This window comes from Danio rerio, chromosome 23 (genome assembly GCF_052040795.2).
Source record: "Danio rerio strain M-AB ecotype USA chromosome 23, GRCz13ab, whole genome shotgun sequence".
Classification (NCBI taxonomy): domain Eukaryota; kingdom Metazoa; phylum Chordata; class Actinopteri; order Cypriniformes; family Danionidae; genus Danio; species Danio rerio.
Genome location: NC_141043.1, coordinates 3919126 through 3940480, shown reverse-complemented (window position 1 = coordinate 3940480; position 21355 = coordinate 3919126). Strand labels below are relative to the sequence as shown.

At 39.2% G+C, this 21355-nt stretch overlaps 1 protein-coding gene and 1 long non-coding RNA gene across 5 annotated transcripts; both read right to left on the bottom strand.

Moving 5' to 3' along the window:
• Positions 1 to 248: 248 nt before the first annotated feature.
• On the bottom strand, positions 249 to 10716 carry LOC137487242 (uncharacterized). 3 transcript variants are annotated; one of them, XR_015523090.1, is made up of 4 exons: positions 10182 to 10716; positions 9340 to 9453; positions 1867 to 4155; positions 249 to 1815 (listed from the first exon to the last, which is right to left on the bottom strand). It is a non-coding gene; the product is annotated as an uncharacterized LOC137487242 (long non-coding RNA). The 3 variants fall into 3 exon arrangements; XR_015523091.1 differs by having other exon boundaries at positions 249 to 1108; positions 2495 to 4155; XR_015523092.1 differs by having other exon boundaries at positions 249 to 1108; positions 2783 to 4155.
• A 6198-nt stretch (positions 10717 to 16914) lies between these two features.
• Positions 16915 to 21027, bottom strand: LOC147838136 (uncharacterized). Of its 2 annotated transcripts, XM_087306484.1 has the most exons (7): positions 20025 to 20297; positions 19019 to 19372; positions 18727 to 18911; positions 18434 to 18588; positions 17801 to 18264; positions 17476 to 17684; positions 16915 to 17375 (listed from the first exon to the last, which is right to left on the bottom strand). In XM_087306484.1, exons 2-7 carry the CDS (start codon positions 19032 to 19034, stop codon positions 17166 to 17168), a joined length of 1239 nt encoding a protein of 412 aa, XP_087162610.1. In that variant the 5' UTR covers positions 19035 to 19372; positions 20025 to 20297; the 3' UTR covers positions 16915 to 17165. The 2 variants fall into 2 exon arrangements, with proteins under 2 accessions (XP_087162610.1, XP_087162609.1); XM_087306483.1 differs by having other exon boundaries at positions 19019 to 21027.
• Between the last annotated feature and the right edge of the window lie 328 nt (positions 21028 to 21355).

Genomic DNA, 21355 nt, shown 5'->3' with positions numbered 1-21355 from the left:
CCACGCCCCCTTCAGGACACTTTTCATTTTATGTGCTTTAACTGAACCACTATCACTGGCAGAGCTGTGATAAAACAAGACTATTGGCTGTTTTTTTAAAGGGGAGGAGCTATTCTATGCCACACCCTCCCATCGGGTTTAGGCTGAGATTACATTGAACATTAAATATGTGTTTTACCAGGGTTGAAGCTGAAATAGGTAGGACAGTACCCCTTCATGAGCAGGACCAGACAAATGGAAAAATAGTATGTTGTTTATTTATATGGTTTTAATATTTACTGTATAATATATACACAGACATGTTAGATTTTCACATTTCAAATTACACATTATGTTATTGCATTTTGTATATTATACTCATATTCCTAAATGGATTAAACAAAACAAAAAAAACAGAAAAAAAAGTTTGTTTAAAATCTGCAATTTTATGAATTTTAAAAGAAGATAAAAAATGTATATGTACATAAGCATCCACAGCCTTTACTCAAAAAAAAAAGTTTCGAAGCAACTCTGACTCCAATTACAGACTTGAGTCTTTTTTTTTTATTATAAAGCTACAAGCTTGGCACAGCTATTTTGGAGCAGTTCTTCTCAAGCTCCATCCGGTTGGATGAGGATTGTTGGTTCTGTTGTAAAATAATAAATGAGTGAAAGAGAAGAGAACCCAGTCTAGGAGACTCGAAACAAGCAGAATTCCTTGATTTAGACGTGTTGGTTAATCTGCAGTCGTGCAGCGTCTTCAAAAAGTCTACAGTATGTGTCTGCAGGAGCGTATTGGAGGTCTGCAGTCTGCGAGTTTTATCAAAAGTCTGAATTGAGACAAAGATGTCCTTTCTGTAATGTCTTCTTAAGCCGGGTTTATACTTCTGCTTCAAGTGATCGGCAAAACCCACGTCGCAAGCCTTGTGCGCAGCTGTGCATTTATACTTCTGCGCTCTTTTTCTGTTGCTCTGCAATACACTTCTGAAATGCTAGTTGGTAGTGAGGTGTTGATGTTTCTCTGTGTCGAGTTTCTTCGCTGGTGTTTTGTTTTTTCTGAACGCTACCTTACTGTACAAGTGGCTCAAACTCGGCCATTTTGAGGTGGGAACCGGCGGACATGCAACAACTTCAATCATAAGGTAAAGACAAAACAGCAGTCTCCATCCGGAGCTCCTTCACGGAACTCCACACTTGTAAACACCCGCTGCAACACGCTCGCGCGGCTCTCACCTCCACCCACACTCGTCAGCACTACCAAGCCGTCCAATCACAGAGCTTGCGCTACGTGTATGCATTATATTTTTTGAGAGATGCACGTCAGCGACAGCCACGGCATGGAGCTATATGTCCACGCGTAGGCTGCGCTGTAGCATATGCATGCGCTTGATGCAGAAGTATAAATCTGCCTTTAGGAGTAGGGGAGATGGCTAAACAAAGCATGCAAATTCAGTATTGGAGTCAGCATGATAACTAGCGTATAGGTGTTAGAAACCTGCCCAGCTACTGACCATACAAGTTAATTAACAAAAGGGGTTTCTTTGGCCTGAAAGTATTACCCGAAGACAATGGCAGAGTTGTTAAAAGCCTGCCCGTAGCATTTGCATCACTTTGGCTCAGCCAGTAGTCAGAAAGAACCAAAGCATATAACTTTTCAGTTAAATGTAGGTTATTGTTCATTTGAAACTAGATTATATACATTTATATATCCACAGTTCTCAACAATTTTCAGATTTCTCCCCTGATGTTCAATGAGGTGCAGGTTTGGGATCATGCTGGGCCACTCCAAGACATTCAAAGGGTCATCCCATAGACCAGGTGTGGGCAAACTTGATCCTGGAGGGCCAGTGTCCTGCATAGTTTAGCTCCAACCCTATTCAAACAGACCTCCCTATAGAGTTCAAGTGATCTTGAAGACACTGATTAGTTTGTTCAGGTGTGTTTGACTAGTGTTGGAACAAAACTCTGCAGGAACACCGGCCCTCGAGGATTAAGTTTGCCCATCCCTGCCATAGACACTGCTCCATTATATTGGCTGTTGGGGTTTCTTCCAGACAAATTTTCAATCTTTGTTTTATCCAAATAATTTCTCATGCTCTGAGAGTCCTTCAGGTGCCTTATGGTCAAATTCTAAGCATCTGTCATGTGTCTCCATCTGACTACTCTACCATACAGTCCTGACTGGTGAAGAGCTGCCAAAATTGCTGTTCTTCTGGAAGGATCTTCTCTCCATAGAGAAACACTGGAGCTCTTTAAAGACCTACTCACACTATGCCATCCGTACCGTGCCCAGGCCTGTTTCCCGGATCATTTCAGAAGTGTGAGTGCACTGAATGGGGCTGATTCACTTGGGCTTTGGCGCGGTACGCTTGTGTGTGAGTGCAAAACGCGCCAAAGCCCGAAACTGAAAGCAAGACGTGACTTTTAAGGGACTGTTTCATATGGATTTATTAATCATTCTTACTGTTCAGTGAACGCAAACTGCCGTAGTTTATTAAAGACACAAACCCCTCACTGCATGACAGCTGCACCTTCAGCAGACCTCCTCATTCCTCCAGCACGAGAGCTTTATGATTGTTTATGAGCGCCAAAAGTGGCGGATCTGTTCGGCGAAATATCTGACTGCGTGTCCCCGCATCCCTAAGGACTGTTTGGCGAAATATTTGACGGCATATCAAGCGACTGAAACAATATAACTAGAGAAATTTCCACTGTGCTGCTGAGTGAGAGAGCGCTTCTCACTGAACAGTGCAGCAGCGATAATGTAAGCGTGCCGAAGCCCGTTTGTGGTGTGAGTGCGGGCTGTCGGGGGAGACGGGAGGGGGGACAAGAGTGCTTTGGCCCGGTTCGAGGCAACTGTACCTAGTGTGAGTACTGCCTAAGAGTATTCTTTGAAATTTAGGAAGTTATCAGACATAAAACACGGAAACCCAACATGTGTTATGTGCGTGTTTGTGCAAAAAGTAAGTATCCAATATCCTGTTTTTCAAAAGGCCTATGAATCAGAGATTAAAGAGTGTTTGTAGTTGTTTTTTTTCTTTTCAGAAAGTAGACATGCACAGTTTCCAATGCTTAGTTAAAGGATTGGGTAAGGTGTGTGGCAATAGAAAATGCAGTTTGAACAGTATAAGAAGAACAAAAAGATTTTTAACTTCAGCCAAAAAAAAAGACTACAAATAATGTTATGATACTACAAATTAGTATATTTTTTCTTTCTTAAATGTTCCGAATTAATCCTGCCAGGTGTTGAGTTCAGACTGATGTCTGCTCAGAGTTGAGCTCTATGCGTGTCTGTTTTGTCTGAGCACTGAGATTCTGTCTGCAGACCAGCACACACAGCAGAGGCTCGGAAACCACTGTAAAGCTTACCAAACATAACGTCATTGTCTTCCAAGAATCTGATATGTGATTGTGGAGAATCACAATGAGCATCACACTTGGTAAATAGAGCACAAGTAATGTAACCAAAGATACAGCAAACACCGCTGCACCTGGTCTGGAGTAAGTGACAGGTGTGCTGGTAGCAGTGGGCGGGGCTTTGTAGATAATTATACCTGTGGCAACCAATAAACAAGCAGGTAGCAGAAATGAGCCAAATGTGGAATACAGATACACTTCACCAACAGATGGACCACCAAAAAGTACTCCAAAAACAAACATGACAGGAATAAGAAGTATGATGATGGAGATCATGATGTAACAAGGCCATGAGCACATGCGAGCAGAAATCCTTGGATATTTCAGAGACAGAGCCGCCTCCAGAGCCACAAGCGCCTGCATGTGAAGGCCAGTGATCTTCACACAAGCAGATACAACTACTGTAAAGGGGAGAAGATGGAAATAACCAAAAGACAGTAGATATGACACTATGTATGGATAGAGGAGCAGTTGCAGCAGGTCAGTTAGGAGGAGGAGGATGATGAAGGCTGAGATTCGACCACTTGCTTTTCTCTGAAGGTGCACCGAATAAAAAGCCCAAATCAGACACGGCAGCCCCACACACACAGCCACGATACCGAAGATGGAGAGTCTGATTTCATTAAAATATGTATAGTGATAAGTATCATAAGGGTGAATTTGATGATAAACATCTCCATCATTATGATCCCAATATGTAGTTGGGGAGATGTTGAAGAAATCAGTGCTGTCCATGGTCTGCTTTTACTTCTGCACTTCCTGAAAGACATAAAAACAACTATAATCATTATAACAAAGTGTTTAAACATGACACGCTCTACTATTACTAAAGCAAATTTTTCATATTTGTGGGCTGACTTTTGATAGATATTAATGAGCAACAGCAATTAATTAATCTGCAACAAGATCAGTCATAAAGCAAGCTCAGGCTATTACTCTGCAGCAGCAATCAACATGTACAATCAGGGCTTGACAATAACTGCAGGTAGATTTTAGCTTCACCCATGGCGTCTTCTATTAACTACTTAAATTGCAGTTTTCCTAAAAGCAAGGTTTAACTATAAGAATAACCTGGGGCCAACGTGAGAGATGCTTGGGACAGTCGACAGGATTGATCAGGCCAGTGCTGGCTTAACACTTAAGATTAGAATTTTAGTGTATGAACGTTTGTCAAAATGTGTGCATATATGATCTTAGAATTGAGAAGCAGCACAACTGACAAAAATAACTGTGTTGCATGAGCAAAAGAAAGCAGGTGGATACTGAATGAGAGGATGATCACGCGCATTGTGTTATCCACAGGTTATCCTCACTCACTGACGAGAACTTTAGGCCCTGTTTACACTAACACCAGGGGCGGCAAATGCCAAAAGGGCCGGACCATTTTTTAAATGTGGGCCGGTCAGCTATTTTTTTTATTTATTTTTTATTAATTATACGAAATATTATATCATATGTATTGTTTTTTTTTACATGTAAGCAACTTTTATCTCTTGCAAGATGTGAATATTATGATGATGATGATGCTGATGATGATAATAGTAAGAATATTAATCAATGTTAAGAATTGGCCCAATCGGCAACGACCGACTGGTTTCGAGATGGGCCGACCCAATCAGAGGTTACGCAGACTTAATCAAGATCTTCCAAGAATGTCCAGCACACAGTAAGTGCAACAAATTGTCAGAGATGGACCATAAAAAGGGAAAGGCAGTCAAGTCAGACAATGCTAAATACATCAAATCAACTGAACTAGTCTCGAAAGGGGGCAGTGCAGTGGCGCAGTAGGTAGCGCTGTCGCCTCACAGCAATAAGGTCGCTGGTTCTCTCAGCTGGGTCAGTTGGTGTTTCTGTGTGGAGTTTGCATGTTCGCGTGGGTTACCTTCTGGTTTCCTTCACAAGTCCAAACACATGCTATAGGTGAATTGGGTAGTCCAATTGGGAATTGGTTATCCCAGTAATGGGTTGCAGCTTTGAGGGCATCCGCTGTGTAAAATATTTGCTGTTTCTAAGATTGATAAAGGGACTTAGCCGAAAAAAAAACTAATGACATGATTGCATATATAAATGGGCTGTTTTTGTTCCAGTCACATACATCAAATGTGTAAATATTTCTCAAATATGGTACTGCTTAAATAGTTTTACCATCTGTACACCAATATGAATGTGTGTGTACGTAGGTGGGGCTGTGTCGGTGTGGTAATTTGGGCTGGTGTGGCTACAATGCCAGGGCTGATTTTTAGTCCCAGTCCACCCCTGACTAACAAGTTATAGTTTTAAAATGCATACGTTTTGCTACGGTTATGCCATCCGTCCACACTGTGCCGGAGTTTTTGAGCACCAAAAACGGAGCTTTTGGAAATGCTGAAGAGGCTGTTTTTATTCTAAAACGCTGCTGCTCCGTCTCAGTGCGGATGAGGGAAAACAGAGGCGGGGCTGCAGACATTCGCCTCTCTGATTGGGGCTTTTTCTCAATATTAAGTAGCCTACACACAGTTCAGTCCTGCATTCTCTCCTTGTAAGTTCAGACTTCGCAAGTTTGACATGGGAAAACAAACTCCCGAGGAACATGTCAGATAAATCTTCAAAGGGAAGAGTGTACTTTAAACCTTATTCACATCATCCTGGATACGCATATTGTTTCACTATCTTAACAATAAAATGAAAACATGATATAAGGAACTGCTATATTATACAATTATATAATATAGAATGACTATTATGTATAATAGTTATAACTATATATTATATAATATAGAATGACTATTATGTATAATAGTTATAACTATATATTATATAATATAGAATGACTTCCCGAACGAAAGGTAATGAAGAGGAAGTGGAGTCGTGCTCACTCTGGAAAGAAAGGGTAAGAGGACGAAATGGCTTGCGTGGTGGCTGGAGGCTGGTGAGAGTATGCTGTGCTTCCTTGAGATATTCTATGTTGAAACAAAGGGTTTCTTTATCCAACAAAGCTAGATCTGAGATAGTGGGGTGGATGTTTGGGTTAAAGTTCAATGTTAATTTCAGAGCATCTGAGGAAAAGGCTAGGGTTAACATGGTGTAGAGGGTACAGGCTGTATGGATAGACTGGTAACTTTTGTGAAGGGTGTATATGCATTTGGAGAGAATGTTATTGGCTGTCTGGAGTCTGGGAGGGAGGGAGGGGTGGGCTTTTTGAGTACTCTTGATAAGAAGGTTGGTTTAGGAGTTAGGGACTGCATCAGACTGAAATCCATTAATTAATTTTTGATAAAATTAGATTATGTCAAAAATGTTGTGGAGCAAGCTTAAATCAAATAATGAAATAGAATAATAGTAAAATATATATAACAAAGGGAAAACAGATGGCGTCACGGTGGCACAGTGGGTGGCATGATCACCTCACAGCAAGAAGGTCACGGGTTTGAGCCCCGGCTGGGTCAGTTGGCATTTTTGTGTGGAGTTTGCATGTTCTTCCTGTGTTCACGTGCGTTTCCTCCAGGTGCTCTGATTTCCCCCACAGTCCAAAGACATGCGATCAAGGTAAATTTAAAAACTTTACAGCGTGAATGCAAGAGTGTATGGGAGTTTCCCGGTGTTGGTTTGAGGCTGGAAGGGCATCCGCTGCGTAAAACATATGCTGGATAAGTTGGTGGTTCATTCCGCTGTGGTGAACCCTGATTAATGAGGGGACTGAGCCAAAAATAAAATAAATGAATGAATAAAGTAAAAAGGGATATTTTTTAAAGTTTGGTTTTCTAAACACTAGGGGCCTCATGTATCAATGCTGCGTACGCACGAAAACTTTGCGTTCGCCAGATTTCATGTCAATCACGTTTAGATTCACTAACAATGAAACTAACGTAAGAGTGTGCGTTGGTCCGTGCCAACTTCATGTCTGGCGTATGTGAATTTCTTGTGTGTGCTTTCCATTGGCGACTCCTAGAGGCAGTTGTGTTAAATTGCACACTACAAAGTGTGTTTGAGCCATGCAATGGCAGCTGTATGGGACGGGTTCATCCGCATGTCTAGCAGGTATATAAGGTTTCCATACCATGGAGTTGACCAGCTAAACATTAAAGTGCTATTTGCAGCATTCACCGGTTTTCCCAATGTAATCGGAGCGATCTACTGCACGCACATTGGTATAAAGGCGCCATCTGAAGACGAATTTGCAAACGTGAATCAGAAACATTTCCATTCAACAAATGTGCAAATAATATGTGATGCTTAAATGTGCTTAACAAATATTGTAGCAAGGTGGCCTTGGTCAACCCATGATTAATTCATCCTCACAAACAGCATGGTTGGGATGAGGCTCCAGGGTGGCAGGCACTCGATCAGTTGTAAAGCGGGCGATTGGGCAGCTGGGTGGTGCTGCCTTGTTAAGAGTTGAGGGGTGCTGCTATACCTCCCTAACAAAGTGTTCCTCTAATACATATATGTCTCCCACAGACACGGATACTACTCTAGACAGTAAAGTGTCACCCACAATTGAGGCAACTCTCTCCTCAAAGGGTGTTAGTTTAGCATCCCTTGTTCCCCCGCTTGTTCAGTCCACACTTTGACAATGTGCCGATGTTCCCCTCTGAACCTGCACCTTTACATCGGACCATTTCTTTTTTAATTCCTTCACAGTGGGATGTTCAGACCCAACTGTGATAACCACATCAGCTAAACTCTCCCACTCTATTTTTTTTTCTTTTGTTATTAATTCCAGAGGACAAATAACAGTTTTTCTCCAGTCTACCCCCGATAGGAACACTTCCAATTCACATTCTGTGAAGTTTTTCTTTTTGCTTGCTTTTGCCATTGCTTTTTCGTTGGGTTTTTCCAAAGTAGAGTCATTATTATATTCATACGGGGGAGGAAGCAGGGAGGGGTTTTGCGCTCATGCACTGGATTCTGCGTACGCAGTGTTTCATACATCTGAATTTTTTACTGCGCACGAACATTTACAGCTTTGTCCATACACAATGTTTTAGTATTACTTCAACTCAAGTCTTTGTACATGAGGCCCCAGGTTACTTGCACCTAAGGTGCTTATTGTTAATAAAATAACAGACAATAGTCCTAATGCTAATTGATGGAGAATTTTAACATCTACATACATGACACAAATGATACATTAGGACTTTTGGGATAAAGCAATCATTGGACTGACCCATCACCTTAATCATACATTAGATCTAATTTTATAACATGGAATTGAGGTTATGAATCTAGATATTGTACCTGAAAAGTAGTGTTATCAAAGTATCTAGTTTGGTAACAATTGGTACTGAAATTTAAAAAAAATGGCCATTTCCTGCTAACATTTCAGAGCTGTTCAGAGCATTCCAAAAACACATCTAATTGGCCTTTGTGTTCACAGCAGCACTCTTTTGTCATACAGTCTGTTAGAAAGCAGTAGACCAATCAGAAGAACTTGGAGGCGGGACTAGTGTTGACTACAGCAATGTGGCTGAACCACTCCTGAGCGATGTGTCAAGCCTTTTCAGATGTAAAAATTCTGTAAGACTTGCAGGTTAAAAACCAACCATGCTTCATTTTGTGCCATATCATGTTTTGGGAGGGATTAATGTCCACAGAATTAAAGCTTGGCATGCAACCATGCGTCATTCCTTCACAAACATCTATAAAAGTTTACAACAATGGCACAGATTCACAAAACACAATGGAAATCGGTAGGAATGTGAATTTGTAACATTGTCCTGAGTTTTTATTTCTATAATTAATTATTTTTTTATTTCTACATAAAGACCACAGACTCACAGTTAAAGCAGCATCAGCAGTAAAAACTTCAAATACTCTGAGAACTTGTTGACATGTAGTTTCAGTGAAACTTATAGTCAACAAAAAGCATTAGGGGCCATCAAAATACAGTGTTATCCTTCAACATTTGCATTGAATTTTCAGTGAGGTTATGATTAAGAGCACTAGTTCAACTTAGAGTCTTACTTGCGTTTGTGTTGGGGTTCCTCTGTGGCGTTGTTCACTGATAGAAGTTTCCCAGGTTCACCAGTGCTCTGTTGTTATATCTGAGGTGATAACTCAGCAGTTGGTGAGCGTTGGCTAGATAAAAGATACAAAGACATGGTTTTGCAGCAAAAGTTAATTTCTGCATATTACCTGGAATGGCTGAATATTGCTCAGACATTTCAACTGAACTCACCGTTGCCAGATACACAAAAACTTTTCCAATAACAACTCAAAACCTCAATCAAGTTAAAAGTAGAAACAATCTCCAATCAATATCCCAATCATCTGGTATAACCACAACCCCAAAATATTGATTTCTGTCACCGGTTTGGTCCCCAGCACTCCCCTTTTCCCACATACTGTATGTATTTGCAGTAACATGAATAATTACATTTCAAACCTTCTTTCCACTACTATGTAGCATTGACCCCTTGATCAAATTCCATTCTATTAACAGTTAATAAGATAAAAAATTTATTGCGATTAAGTAGGGTCAACACATCTTTAAATACAGCAAAACGGTCAATTGTTTAGACAATATACAATACCTCACAGTACAATACCACATTGTAAATTTGCACGGTTACAATTTATTTTTAGGTGTCCTCATTGAAGTGTTTCTATTCAGTTAACTATGTATTAATTGTGTAATTAACCATGTATGAAATTACATTATGCACTGACATGTATGGCTAGGGTTCAAATACGGGTTTGGTTTAAATAAAGATTCTTGTAATTATACATAATTATGTACTTACTATAGTATGTACATGGAATATTGGAATACATATTTTATTGAATATCAAAAATCGGGAGCTTACCAGAATCACACTGAAGTGTGTTAAACTGCCAGTCCAGATGAGTGTGTGAATATTGCAGTAAGCCTTTTCTTACCACTGCTGATAATGCAAACTTTAACTTCTCTACTTCCCTCTTCAGTTTTAGATTTGAACTGTCTGCTTACAAAAAAAAAAAACAAAAAAAAAACACATGCATACTCTACAAAAAGTACACGAAAACAGACAAGAAAAAAGTGCTCTGGGTTTCACTGAACAAAAGTCCACAGTCTTATAACAAATAATAACTGAATTTATATAAAGTATTTTTTTCCATACAAAATAGAAATAAATAAATAAAAGAGTCAAAAACAAATAATTTTAGAATGAAAACCCCATATCAGACACACAGTCGCAATGTAGTAAATGGTCAATCTGATTAAATGGAAATAACCTATGGACAGAGAAGGTGTTTTATCTTCAGTGTGTTAATAATGAGAACTTCAGTGCTGCACTTTGAGCTCCTAAAATGGTCATGAACGAAAGAAGCTGGTTTCACTGCTTGATCAATCAGGGTATCTTTCGTCCAATCCATATCCGTTTTCAAACAAAAAAAAGAAAAATTAAGAAAACGGGAGTTTTTCTGTTTTTTATTTGCTCACAAGAAAGTGAGATTTTGGCTCGATTTTCATTTTTTTAATTTAGGGTAGGAAAATAAATAAACAACTTCAAAATTCATTATACCCATGTATGCAGTGCTGAAACGCCAACTTTCCTTTGATTGGTCAACCAAATCTGAGCTCGTGACGTAGCCCTCAAAATAAGAGCCCTCTGTGGACCAGCACCCAGGCTTTTAACTATTATTATTATTTAATTATATATATAAACTAAGCTTACATAGTCTGACATTTGATCCGTTAGCAGGCTCTAAAAATATCAGCATTTGGTACATACTTTCAGTATTATCTTTGCTTGAACTGACACGATCTATTCTTGTTTATATGAATTGAGCCTGCTCCCAACCAGGTTTGAGCTAGCAGAACTGTTGCTATGACAACAACTCTCGGATCAGCTTTGAAGAACGAAATGATCCTGGATCGTGACACCTCGTCAATATCCAAATCCAGCTAACTGAATAATCCATGTATGAAAACGGACCCCTTAACATGATATCTGAGCCAGAACTTTTGTCATTAAAAGCTCATGACTGAGGACTGGATGCAGTTCTAAAAACACACAGAATGAAATATATTGGGTGTTCAAAAACTATGGTTCACTCTTATCCAGCATATGTTTTAGACAGCAAATACCCTTCCACACACACACTCACACGCTGGCATGCGCTGCAGCATTTCTACCCAGATGAGAGCTGTGCTGGTTGGACTGCTCATCAAGCATCTCCTGCTGGATCTAATCTCACTATATTTGCTAAACGTGATATTTAATTTATCTTGTTGTCTTTATCTAACGACATATTCCCCGACTTTGGTCTTTTGAATCTATTACTTGTTCTCACGTAACGTGTTTTGGCTGAGCGCAAAGATAAGTTAATAATTAATGTAACCACGTACATTCTGTGACTGATAGTTTGCATTTATTTCCTATAATGTATGAACTTATTGTGCGTTGTTCTTTCATAATGGCTATTATTGATTATAAAACAGATTTTCAGCATAGCAGAGGGTGTTTCGTATTTTCAATGAAAATGAAAGGAGGCAGTGATGATATATTGGCTCTGTTTTATCATAAATATGCATATGCGAATATGCGAATGTCTGCAGCCCCGCCTCCGTTTTTCAGATGTCTCCGTTTTCCCCCATCCACACTGAGACGGAGCAGCAGCGTTTTAGAATGAAAACGACCTCTCCAGCATTTTCGAAATGCTCCGTTTTCCGGCGTAGTGTGGACGGATGCCGTAACCGTAGCAAAACTTATGCGTTTTAAAACGAAAACGAATTAGTGTAAACGGGGCCTGAGTTGCATTCTGGCCCATCTCTTCCAACTGGACCAGGGCTGGCCAACTTAACAACCCCCTGGCATGGCACAAAACACTCCCACTTGTTAAATAAACCGGGATAAGTTCGGATAGCTTAGTCTTAGTACACCCTAATTTCATTATGTTCTATAATTTGTACATGTTAATGTGACATTTGGTTTTCATGCTGTTATCCTATTTTTTAATCAGTTGCCATAACCACAATCCCCTATAAACTGTTCCTACATAGACATGTTATAAACATACAAAAAATATTTTTTCTTTATCCAAATACAACTAACACCTGATGATTAACATGAAGAGACAAATTTTTGATTCAGAATATATACTTCACGTAGACTTGTATTTAAATACATCAGTTTAGAAAATGTATTATTTTCACACTCTTAAGTTTGTGTGTTTGAGTGGTGCATGTGTGTGCAAACACAGTGTTTTAGAATAGGCTTTAAAAAGTTCTCTATAAATAGACTGTGGTTGTTTATTTCCCAGTAAGTGTAGACTTCCTGCATACATTTGTCACTTTGTGTTAGCTTGTTTGTTGAGTTTGTGACTAGTCTTAGCTCTGTCTTCACAGTTCAGCAAATTTAGATAAACTCTAGCACCTAGATATCATAGTTTAGATACCGTGTTTGTTCCATCAACCAGTGTATGTAATTATAAATAGGGCCTTGGCAAATGCAAGCAGGCACTTTCACGTATGGTCTTATCTTATATGTTATTGAAGCATGATGTTAAATGAACCACCACCTTATTGTGGTGGAGGGTTTGAGTGCCTGAGTGATCCTAGAGCTATGTTGTCAGGGGCTAATGCCCTTGGTATGTGACAGGTCAGACTAAGAGCAATTCAAAAACCCCCTATAATTAGCAAAACATCAAGGACCGTGACATTGCCCGGAATGATGCATGATGCCAACCTAGAAGCCAGGACTGGGGCCTGGTTTCATCCCAAAGGAGTGGCAGGATGACCCATAAGGGGTAGGTGCATTGTGAAATGGGTGGTGGTCAAACGTCAGAACCATGACGACCCTATCGTCAGGCACATAATCTAACCCTTGGAACATGGAATTTCCTCCCTCTGAGAAGGAAGGAGCCTGAACTTGTGCTGGAGGTTAAACGGTACTGACTAGAGATAGTTGGGCTCACCTCCATGCACAGTTTGAGAAGGGCTGGACTTTTTCTTCTCTGGAGTTGGCTGACTGGTGTGGACTTGCTATAGCTTCCTAACTCAACCGTCATGTGTTGGAGTTTTCCCTGTTGAACGAGAGAGTCACCTACCTGCACATTTGGGTCAGGGGTTGTCGTAGTTCGACTTCTTATCAATTAGAAATGATCAGACCGGAGGTTTTGAATATCAGAAAATAGACTTTGTTCTCCATAATAAAGCAGAGAAAGAGCAGAGCAGACCTCGTAGCATTCTCCTCCTGCTCCTTCTAAAGTTTCTGTGTGTTTCCAAAATCATTATACAGGTTATTTGAGACACCCCTAGGTGTCTCTTTTTAACTCTTGACCATTTTTGAATAGGTTTCTAGTCTAAGGGGTCCTGCTATTCTTGGCTCTCAGCCCACTAGCTCATGTCAACAGAGATGTTACAGGACTATGTCAGCAAAGTACAGATGCAACTTATGCAAAGGAACTAAGTGTTTACATACATTGTCATGATAGCATAATCACTTGATATGTTACTCATTCTAACTTCTGACACATATAGCTTCATACAAGTATTTAACATATATAATCAGTGCTTTACATATTCAGTTATTCTACACAATCTTCTTCAGCATAGCCTTCTCCCAGTGTTGCTCCTGGGCAGGCATACTCATCTTACACAGACATATCACTGTATTTTTAACACAGGCTGGCATGTGTGCTGCAAACACTACATACATTTTGAGAAGAGAAAATTAACTGCTTTACACTTAGAAAATACTTCACACAGAGAGAATAAAATCTTCTTCAGGGTAGGTCTCTTATTGAAGTTTGTGCCGACGGGCCAAACATCAGTGCAGAGTACCTGGCCTTCTCGCGAAGGGTGCTGGAAGGTGTTTCCAACTGGGTACTCCATTGTTCTACCGGGGCACTTCAATGCCCATGTGAACATTGACAGTGATACCTGGAGAGGTGTGATTGGACAGAATTACCTACCTGATCTAAATTAAAGAGGTGTTCTGTTGTTTACTGTTCCTGCTTCCATCTGCTGATGGTAGCACCTCTACCCATCTATTAAATATATCAATTAAAAAAAGCATGTATTTTCTACCTTGAACTTGTTTAGTCATATCCACATAATTTACTAAATACTTGAATAGTCCCTTAGATACTGGAATGTGTACAGGTGTTGCTGTTCCTTAAAGCTTATATTTTGCATATAACCTGCACATGGACAAAATTCACTGACCATTGCCTTTAAATAGGAAGACCTATATTTTTGTTTTATCATTTGATCAGAATCATCTGCCTCTGCAACAAGAACATTTAGAAGTGTTGCTGGTGCAATATTTGTCCTTCATGTGTATGGCAAATATATTATGTGTGTTTATGTTGTTAAAAAAGTTCTATTTGTTGGTTAAGCCATCTAATTGAGGCTGTGGCTCTTGAAATACTACTGGTGTTAGAACTGTCTCCTCACATCCTGTCACCTTTTTAGCTTCTAAATCTGCAACCTCATTTCCTTTACTGACAACCTAATTTCTTTTTCATCATCTAAAAGAACATTATTGCATCTGTTTCCCATGTCAATGGAGTGCCTAATTTTTGCAGTCCTTCCCATTTCATAATTTCTTAATGGTCAAGGTTCTTACACCTTTTCCAACTTCAAATTCCAGCGCTTTTAAAGCACTTTCAAGGTGCATTTGCATGCTTTTCCAGCACCTAATAACCATGGTTAATTACATTTATGCATGTTGTATGTACATGAAAAAAAGAAGAATGAGTTCATCAGACGCTGGATTCGAATCGAGTTCACGGTCCTATACATCGCACTATTTATTTTTTAATCCACTCAGTGCGATGTTCAGACCCAACTGTGTTAACCGCGTCAGCTAAACTCTGCCACTCTATCCTTTTCTTTTGTTATTAATTTCAGAGGACAAACTTGCAAACAACACAGTTTTTCTCCGGTTTACCTCCGAAAGCAGCACCTCCAAATCACATTCTGTTCAAAGTTTCTCTTCTTGCTTGCTTTTGCCGTTGCTTTTTTGTTGGGTTTTGCCAAAGTAGAGTCATTAGCATATTCATACGGGGGAGGAGGCAGGGAGGGGTTTTGCATTTAGTTTCACGTTCATTCGGATGTACAAAGAGAATATGCGTGGGATTTGGCGTACGCAGTGTTTCATACATCGGAATTTTTTACTGCTTATACACATATACAGCTTTGTGCGTATGCAATGTTTTGATTCAACGTACTTGAGGCCCTAGGTGTTTATCAATGGTTCTCAGTAACACTCAACTGGTTCTCACTGTAAATACAGCCTCAGAGGCTGGAATGACATTATGAAATAAATATATCAAATTGTATAATAGCTAAACTAAAAAGTACTTATAATGAAACAGATTTATTGTTGTAGATTGTAGATCAGGCACTATGTGGGCCTGGTGAGGGCTGCCCATGCAGGGCCAGCACTAAGGAGTCAATGGTTTGCCAGTTCTCAATGGTCCCTTTTCACACTTCAGCATTTGTAGTTTGGTAAACAGGTTTGGTAAACAGGGCGAAGGCTACTGCTGACGTGTATACTTGGGTCGTGTGAGTTTGGGCACCCCTGATCTAATTTTATCACATGGAACTTGAGGTTCTGATTTAAATATTGTACCTCGAAGTGATGATGAAGAGCTCACTACATCTTAATATATAAGCAGTGCATAGCTGAGATTAGCCAAGCTGCAGCAAGTTATCAACCTGATAGAACTTTCATCCTGTCCACTAAATACAATTCACAGCTTACTTACCTGATCTTTCTCAAATTCTTTGTGCAACCGCAAATGAATACAGTCTTGATGTAGTAACTAGCAGCATGGATGTCTCAACTAAGACATTTATTACCGTTACCCCCCTTAAAATAATAAGACTAGAGAGAAAAAAACTGCATAATAGTATAACAGTCATCTGCCAGGGCTGCAGCTTCACAAACAAATGGAAAATAACCACAAAAATTTGTTTTTTTGTTTAACACCATTGCTAGATTAACAAATAACTGGTTGATAACTAGAGATGACTTTGTCATTTTCTATTTTATTTGAATTTTCTACATGATTAAAATCTACTTGAGATGTATTTAGATTTTTAAACTAACTTATCTCTTATTGGTCTCAGAGGGCACATTTCTGACCGACACTGTAGCCAGCTGAATCGAGTTCTCTTTTACCCGGTCTCTCATACACAAATACATGCATCTAAACGTGCATGTTTCATGCACAAACACACCTTTTAAATGTGAAAAAAACTATTAACAACTAGAAGGCAATGGAAAAGTGGTTGTTCTTTGCACCCCATGGTGGAAAATGTTTTTTTTTTTTTAAATAAAAAGGTGGCATTTGAAGCTGCAGTATTACGTGTGACTGCGCGTTAAGAAACGCGTATTCTCAGTAGCCAGATCTGAAGACTCATGATCATTAACTTTTCACAATAAAGTGAGGCTGCTTATTAGGACATTTAATTAATTATTTAGTAATCTTACATGTGTTTGTTTACTTTTTGTGTAGTGACAAAATATTTAATCACTGAAATATAAATTGAAGGTAGTAATAAAGACATGTTCAATTACTTGAAGTAAAACCAAAAGTCAATAGTAATGTTTCCAGAATTTATTCACTGCTTGTTTTTTTCCATACATTTCTTTATGCATTTAATAGCAACCTTGCTGTAAATGCTTCTAAAGAGTACACACAGAGGAGATGATATATGCAGAGTGTTAAAGCATCTAGCAGAGGGGCGGGGCGTACAGAACTTTGCTGCAGTTAAAAAGAACTAATGTAATCACTCCAGGATACAAGCATCAAGAAACTGAAAAGAAGTGAATAAATGAACTTGTGTCTTTAGATCACTGATTAATAGCAGGTTTATCTGAGGATTGCAGGCTTGGTGGTTGGTCTATTTTCCCCAGTTTTGCTTTGACATTTTCGTAAATTTTTTGCCATTCCGCCTTGGAGAGAGAGGACGGACTGACCTCCAGGAACGCGTAGGCATCTTTGGTTTGGAGCTTAAAGATGACAGACGCTTTCTGACAGCCTGCACCAAAACTTCTCCAAGCCTGTGACATTAAAACAATTGCAAAATACATTATTAAGCGATTAAATAAGAGTAGGGAACATTTCAGAATATCTTACAGATTTGTTTTTAACAGTCTTTACCTCTTTGGCTGCATCGATCGATTTAATAAAATCATCTTTTAGATCGACAAGGTCATCGACAAGGTCTTCTCCAACAAAGGTCTTTTGTTCCAGGTACTTAAGCATTTCAGCTACTTTCTCCCAGAAGTTTTTGAGCTGAATCATAATAGATTGAATTTTTGTCAAGCTACTCTGCACATCATTTAGATGGATGGGGTCGGGTATGGAAGCTGCAGAGGGGGAAATACAAACATATTTGAACAAGTCCCTCATCATCTTCAGAGTTTGGCGCATGGCTTGTCATACAGGTTTATTTTAGACATGAAAGTAATATAAAAGGACTCACTCCGGTCAAAATTGGCTCTGGCAGCCTTCATCTGCCAGTCAATGATCTGGAGCTGAAGCTGCCAATGCTTTTGTTTGGCAGCAGTTTTATCAGCAATCAGATTATTCAGCTCAGCTTCAAGAGCCTTTAATTTTGCAGTGTTTGAAGGATCATGTACAGCATCATATATGCTTTTGACGAGTAGCCCAACAAATGGCACAATTGCAGCAAAGATGCCAAGGCCTTTGCTGGTTTGGCTCATAGATTTGGCAAAGTTTTGAATCTCTTGACTTTTCTCGTTTATTTTTTTCTCAATTTGATCGATTTCTGCACTGACTTTTTGGAGCTCCGTCTTCTGCTGATTCAGAGCGTTTTCAGTTGCCGTCAGCTCTTGATCTTTTTTTGCAATGTTCTTGTCTGTATTTGATTTTTCAGTGACAACATCACTGGTGGCCGATGATATATCTTTGTTGTGTAAATCATACCTAAAGAGAATGAAAAAATGTTGCAGTGACACTACATATGATCACAATATTGTCTAAGTAAGTCTTATTTTTTTTATTCAGATGACTGTAGCAGTTGCCTGTAGAGGATCAATTTAATTATTTTTAAAAATGTTACTGTAATTTTTTTGCTTTTGAAAAATTTTCTTACTTTTCTACAATCTTGTCCACATCTCTGATGATTTCTTTGATCCAGGTTTGTGCCTTTGCCAGGTATTTGACAGCCAAAAGTGGCTTATTTTTCTCTACAGCTGTTGTCAACATGGGAAACAGCGACTGAACCAGGTTGTCACTGGTCAAAATGCACTGCAAGAAAAACGAGACAAGATCAGTCATGTTGTGTAGACACTTCAGGGGCGTAACGGAAAACAAACCACTTTCTGTTACTCTGCTATACTCTCAAAAATGAAAATACTCAAATCAAAAGAAAATCTGAAACAGTACTTTCAAAATGGTTGCATCAGAGGACCCAAAGAGAAGCTGAGTTTCCACAGCCCGACTCCTGATGATCTTCTCCAGGGTGGGGAAGTTGGCCAGACACAGGTAAGAGAGATGATACAGAAGAGCCGTCTTTTCAGCCGCAGGGAGAAGGTCTTCTACAAAGGAAGGGCTCCACTGGGCCACAGCCACTGGTAAGAAACAAAAACAACTAGTTTATATTTGTACAGACTAAACAATATTTCTTCATTGGCTGTCATTATTTTAGAATCTGTAAGATGAATAAGTTACTACTTACCCTTGCTATCTGCCATCTTCAGTAGGTTTACACAAAAAGTGTCTGACAATGATTACAGAAATGCTGGATGAAACGGATCTAACTTTTTTAGTAAGTGATACAGAGAACAAGGTAAGTGGTGTTTTTATACTGAAGAAGTGCATGGATCCTCCCAACACCCACACAGAAAAATGTATAGCAAAGAAAGTTAGGATCTTTCCTGTTTTGACACACCTACGTTCCCACGGCATGCAAATGTGGCACGAATCCAACTATTCCCCCCTCATGTGACTCAGGTAATCACAGTGTGAACAGCCCAAACCGCATGGAATCTGATCTTTTCAGGTCAGATCTGTGCCACTTTCATATGTAGTCCTAAATCAGACACAGATCAGATGCAATGAGACCGCAAAGTGAACGGTTGTGTCGGATTTCATGTGAGTTTTACATAATCTCTGAGCGACATGCCTTATCATTCTGTGCTGCAGACATCATCTACCCCTCAGCAGCACAGTAGAATGGCACACAGGGCAATTACTTTACCACAGAAAGTTGGTTGTTCATTCATTCATTCATTTTCATGTCGGCTTAGTCCCTTTATTAATCCGGGGTCGCCACAGCGGAATGAACCACCAATTTATTCAGCAAGATTTTACGCAGTGGATGCCCTTCCAGCTGCAATCCATCTCTGGGAAACATTCACACACACATTCACACACACACTACGGACAATTTAGCCTAACCAATTCACCTGTACCGCATGTCTTTGGACTGTGGGGGAAACCGGAGCACCTGGAGGAAACCCATGTGAACGCAGGGAGAACATGCAAACTCCACACAGAAATGCCAACTGAGCCGAGGCTCAAACCAGCGACCCAGCGACCTTCTTGCTGTGAGGCGACACTGAATTCACCCTTCTGATGGGATCAGTTTAATCCAAATCCTACAAAAAAGGTCTGAAAAACCCAAACTAAAGGTTTGATCCGGATCAAAACCAAGATTGGATTATGTGATCTAATATAATTACCTAATCCATTTTTTCTTTTGAAAAACCCATTTTCAAGATTTGATCCAATCCGTTATCCAAAATCATAGCCCTGGCCCTGGTTTTTAAAAAGCAATCCATTTGGATTTTGGATAATGGTGCTGTTTCTTAGGGGTAAAAATTAAAGACCTTCTCCTTCACACTTGGTTTTTTTAGGGCAGGGGTAGGGGTAGGGGTAGAAAAATAGAATTGGGATTGGGCCATAAAGTCCAGAAAAATTTGCGTCAAGCAGCACTGGTGGTGATGCCTCTGTTCTGGATCCATGTCATAAACAAACATCCATACATAGCCTAAATAACCTAATATACTAATAAAACAAATCCTGACTGACTTAAATGATTTTTTTTTTCATATGATAATGCCACAAATGAGAGTTTATAGTTTTATAAAAGATAGACAACTTTTTAAAAGCCCGAACCCATATACAACCAAACATTATTCAAATGTGCACATGTACACAGCCTTTTTCAAGAATAAGTTGTTTATACGTGTTTTAGGATCATTTATTCATAACAAACGTGTAGGCCAACTAGAAGTTGGAATAAAGAAATAAAATAAGTCCTCTGTAACATCATAACATCTCAGCACTCTAAATAGGCCTAGGTACATATACAGTTAGCCGAAATTAAGATAAAGGCTCTGCGGAATTTGTTTCACCGCTTTTCTTCACAACCGACCTTAAGGTGATGATGAAGTTGAAAAATAAATGAATAAAGCTGACATTAGCCTGTATACTCTGTTTACATTATGCATTATGGATTTAATTAATATTTAGTTATATATTGAAAACACTTTACTCACCAAGATTAGGCTTTGCAAACGTGTTTTTGTGGAGAAACACTATGAGTCCACTGTACCTTTAGCGCTTTAAAATGTTTTGGGTAGGATTGTTTGTTCATCTTCCACCAGTCAAGAACGTCCATTCCATTTTCCATGACAGCGGTTATAATGCAGCTATTGACCTGTCATGCATGATTTGATTAATATCATCGTAACCAAATACTTTATAAATACACTGAAAACCCTAATAATTTCACTAAACTAAATTAATTGAGTAAACCCGTTGCCTCAATTTAATTGAGTAATGGAGTCTCCCAAAACTTGCATATTTAAGTTTATTTAACTATAGTCTACAAAACCGGTAATATATATATATGCATGTGTGTGCATGCATGTGTGTAATAATATATTATGAAAAAAATTTTTAAATACATTTTAAACAAAAAATAAGTAGCCTTTTATTCACATTATGATGAATAATTATACCTGAAGCCATTTGTTTTCTGATTTAAAAAAGACCTTGCACTTAAAAA

Coding starts and splice junctions, on each gene's coding strand:
- LOC147838136 (XM_087306483.1), bottom strand. Junction 18,589..18,726: donor CTGATGCAACCATTTTGAAA/GTACTGTTTCAG, acceptor TTTTTCTTGCAG/TGCATTTTGACCAGTGACAA. Junction 17,376..17,475: donor CGATCGATGCAGCCAAAGAG/GTAAAGACTGTT, acceptor TTAATGTCACAG/GCTTGGAGAAGTTTTGGTGC.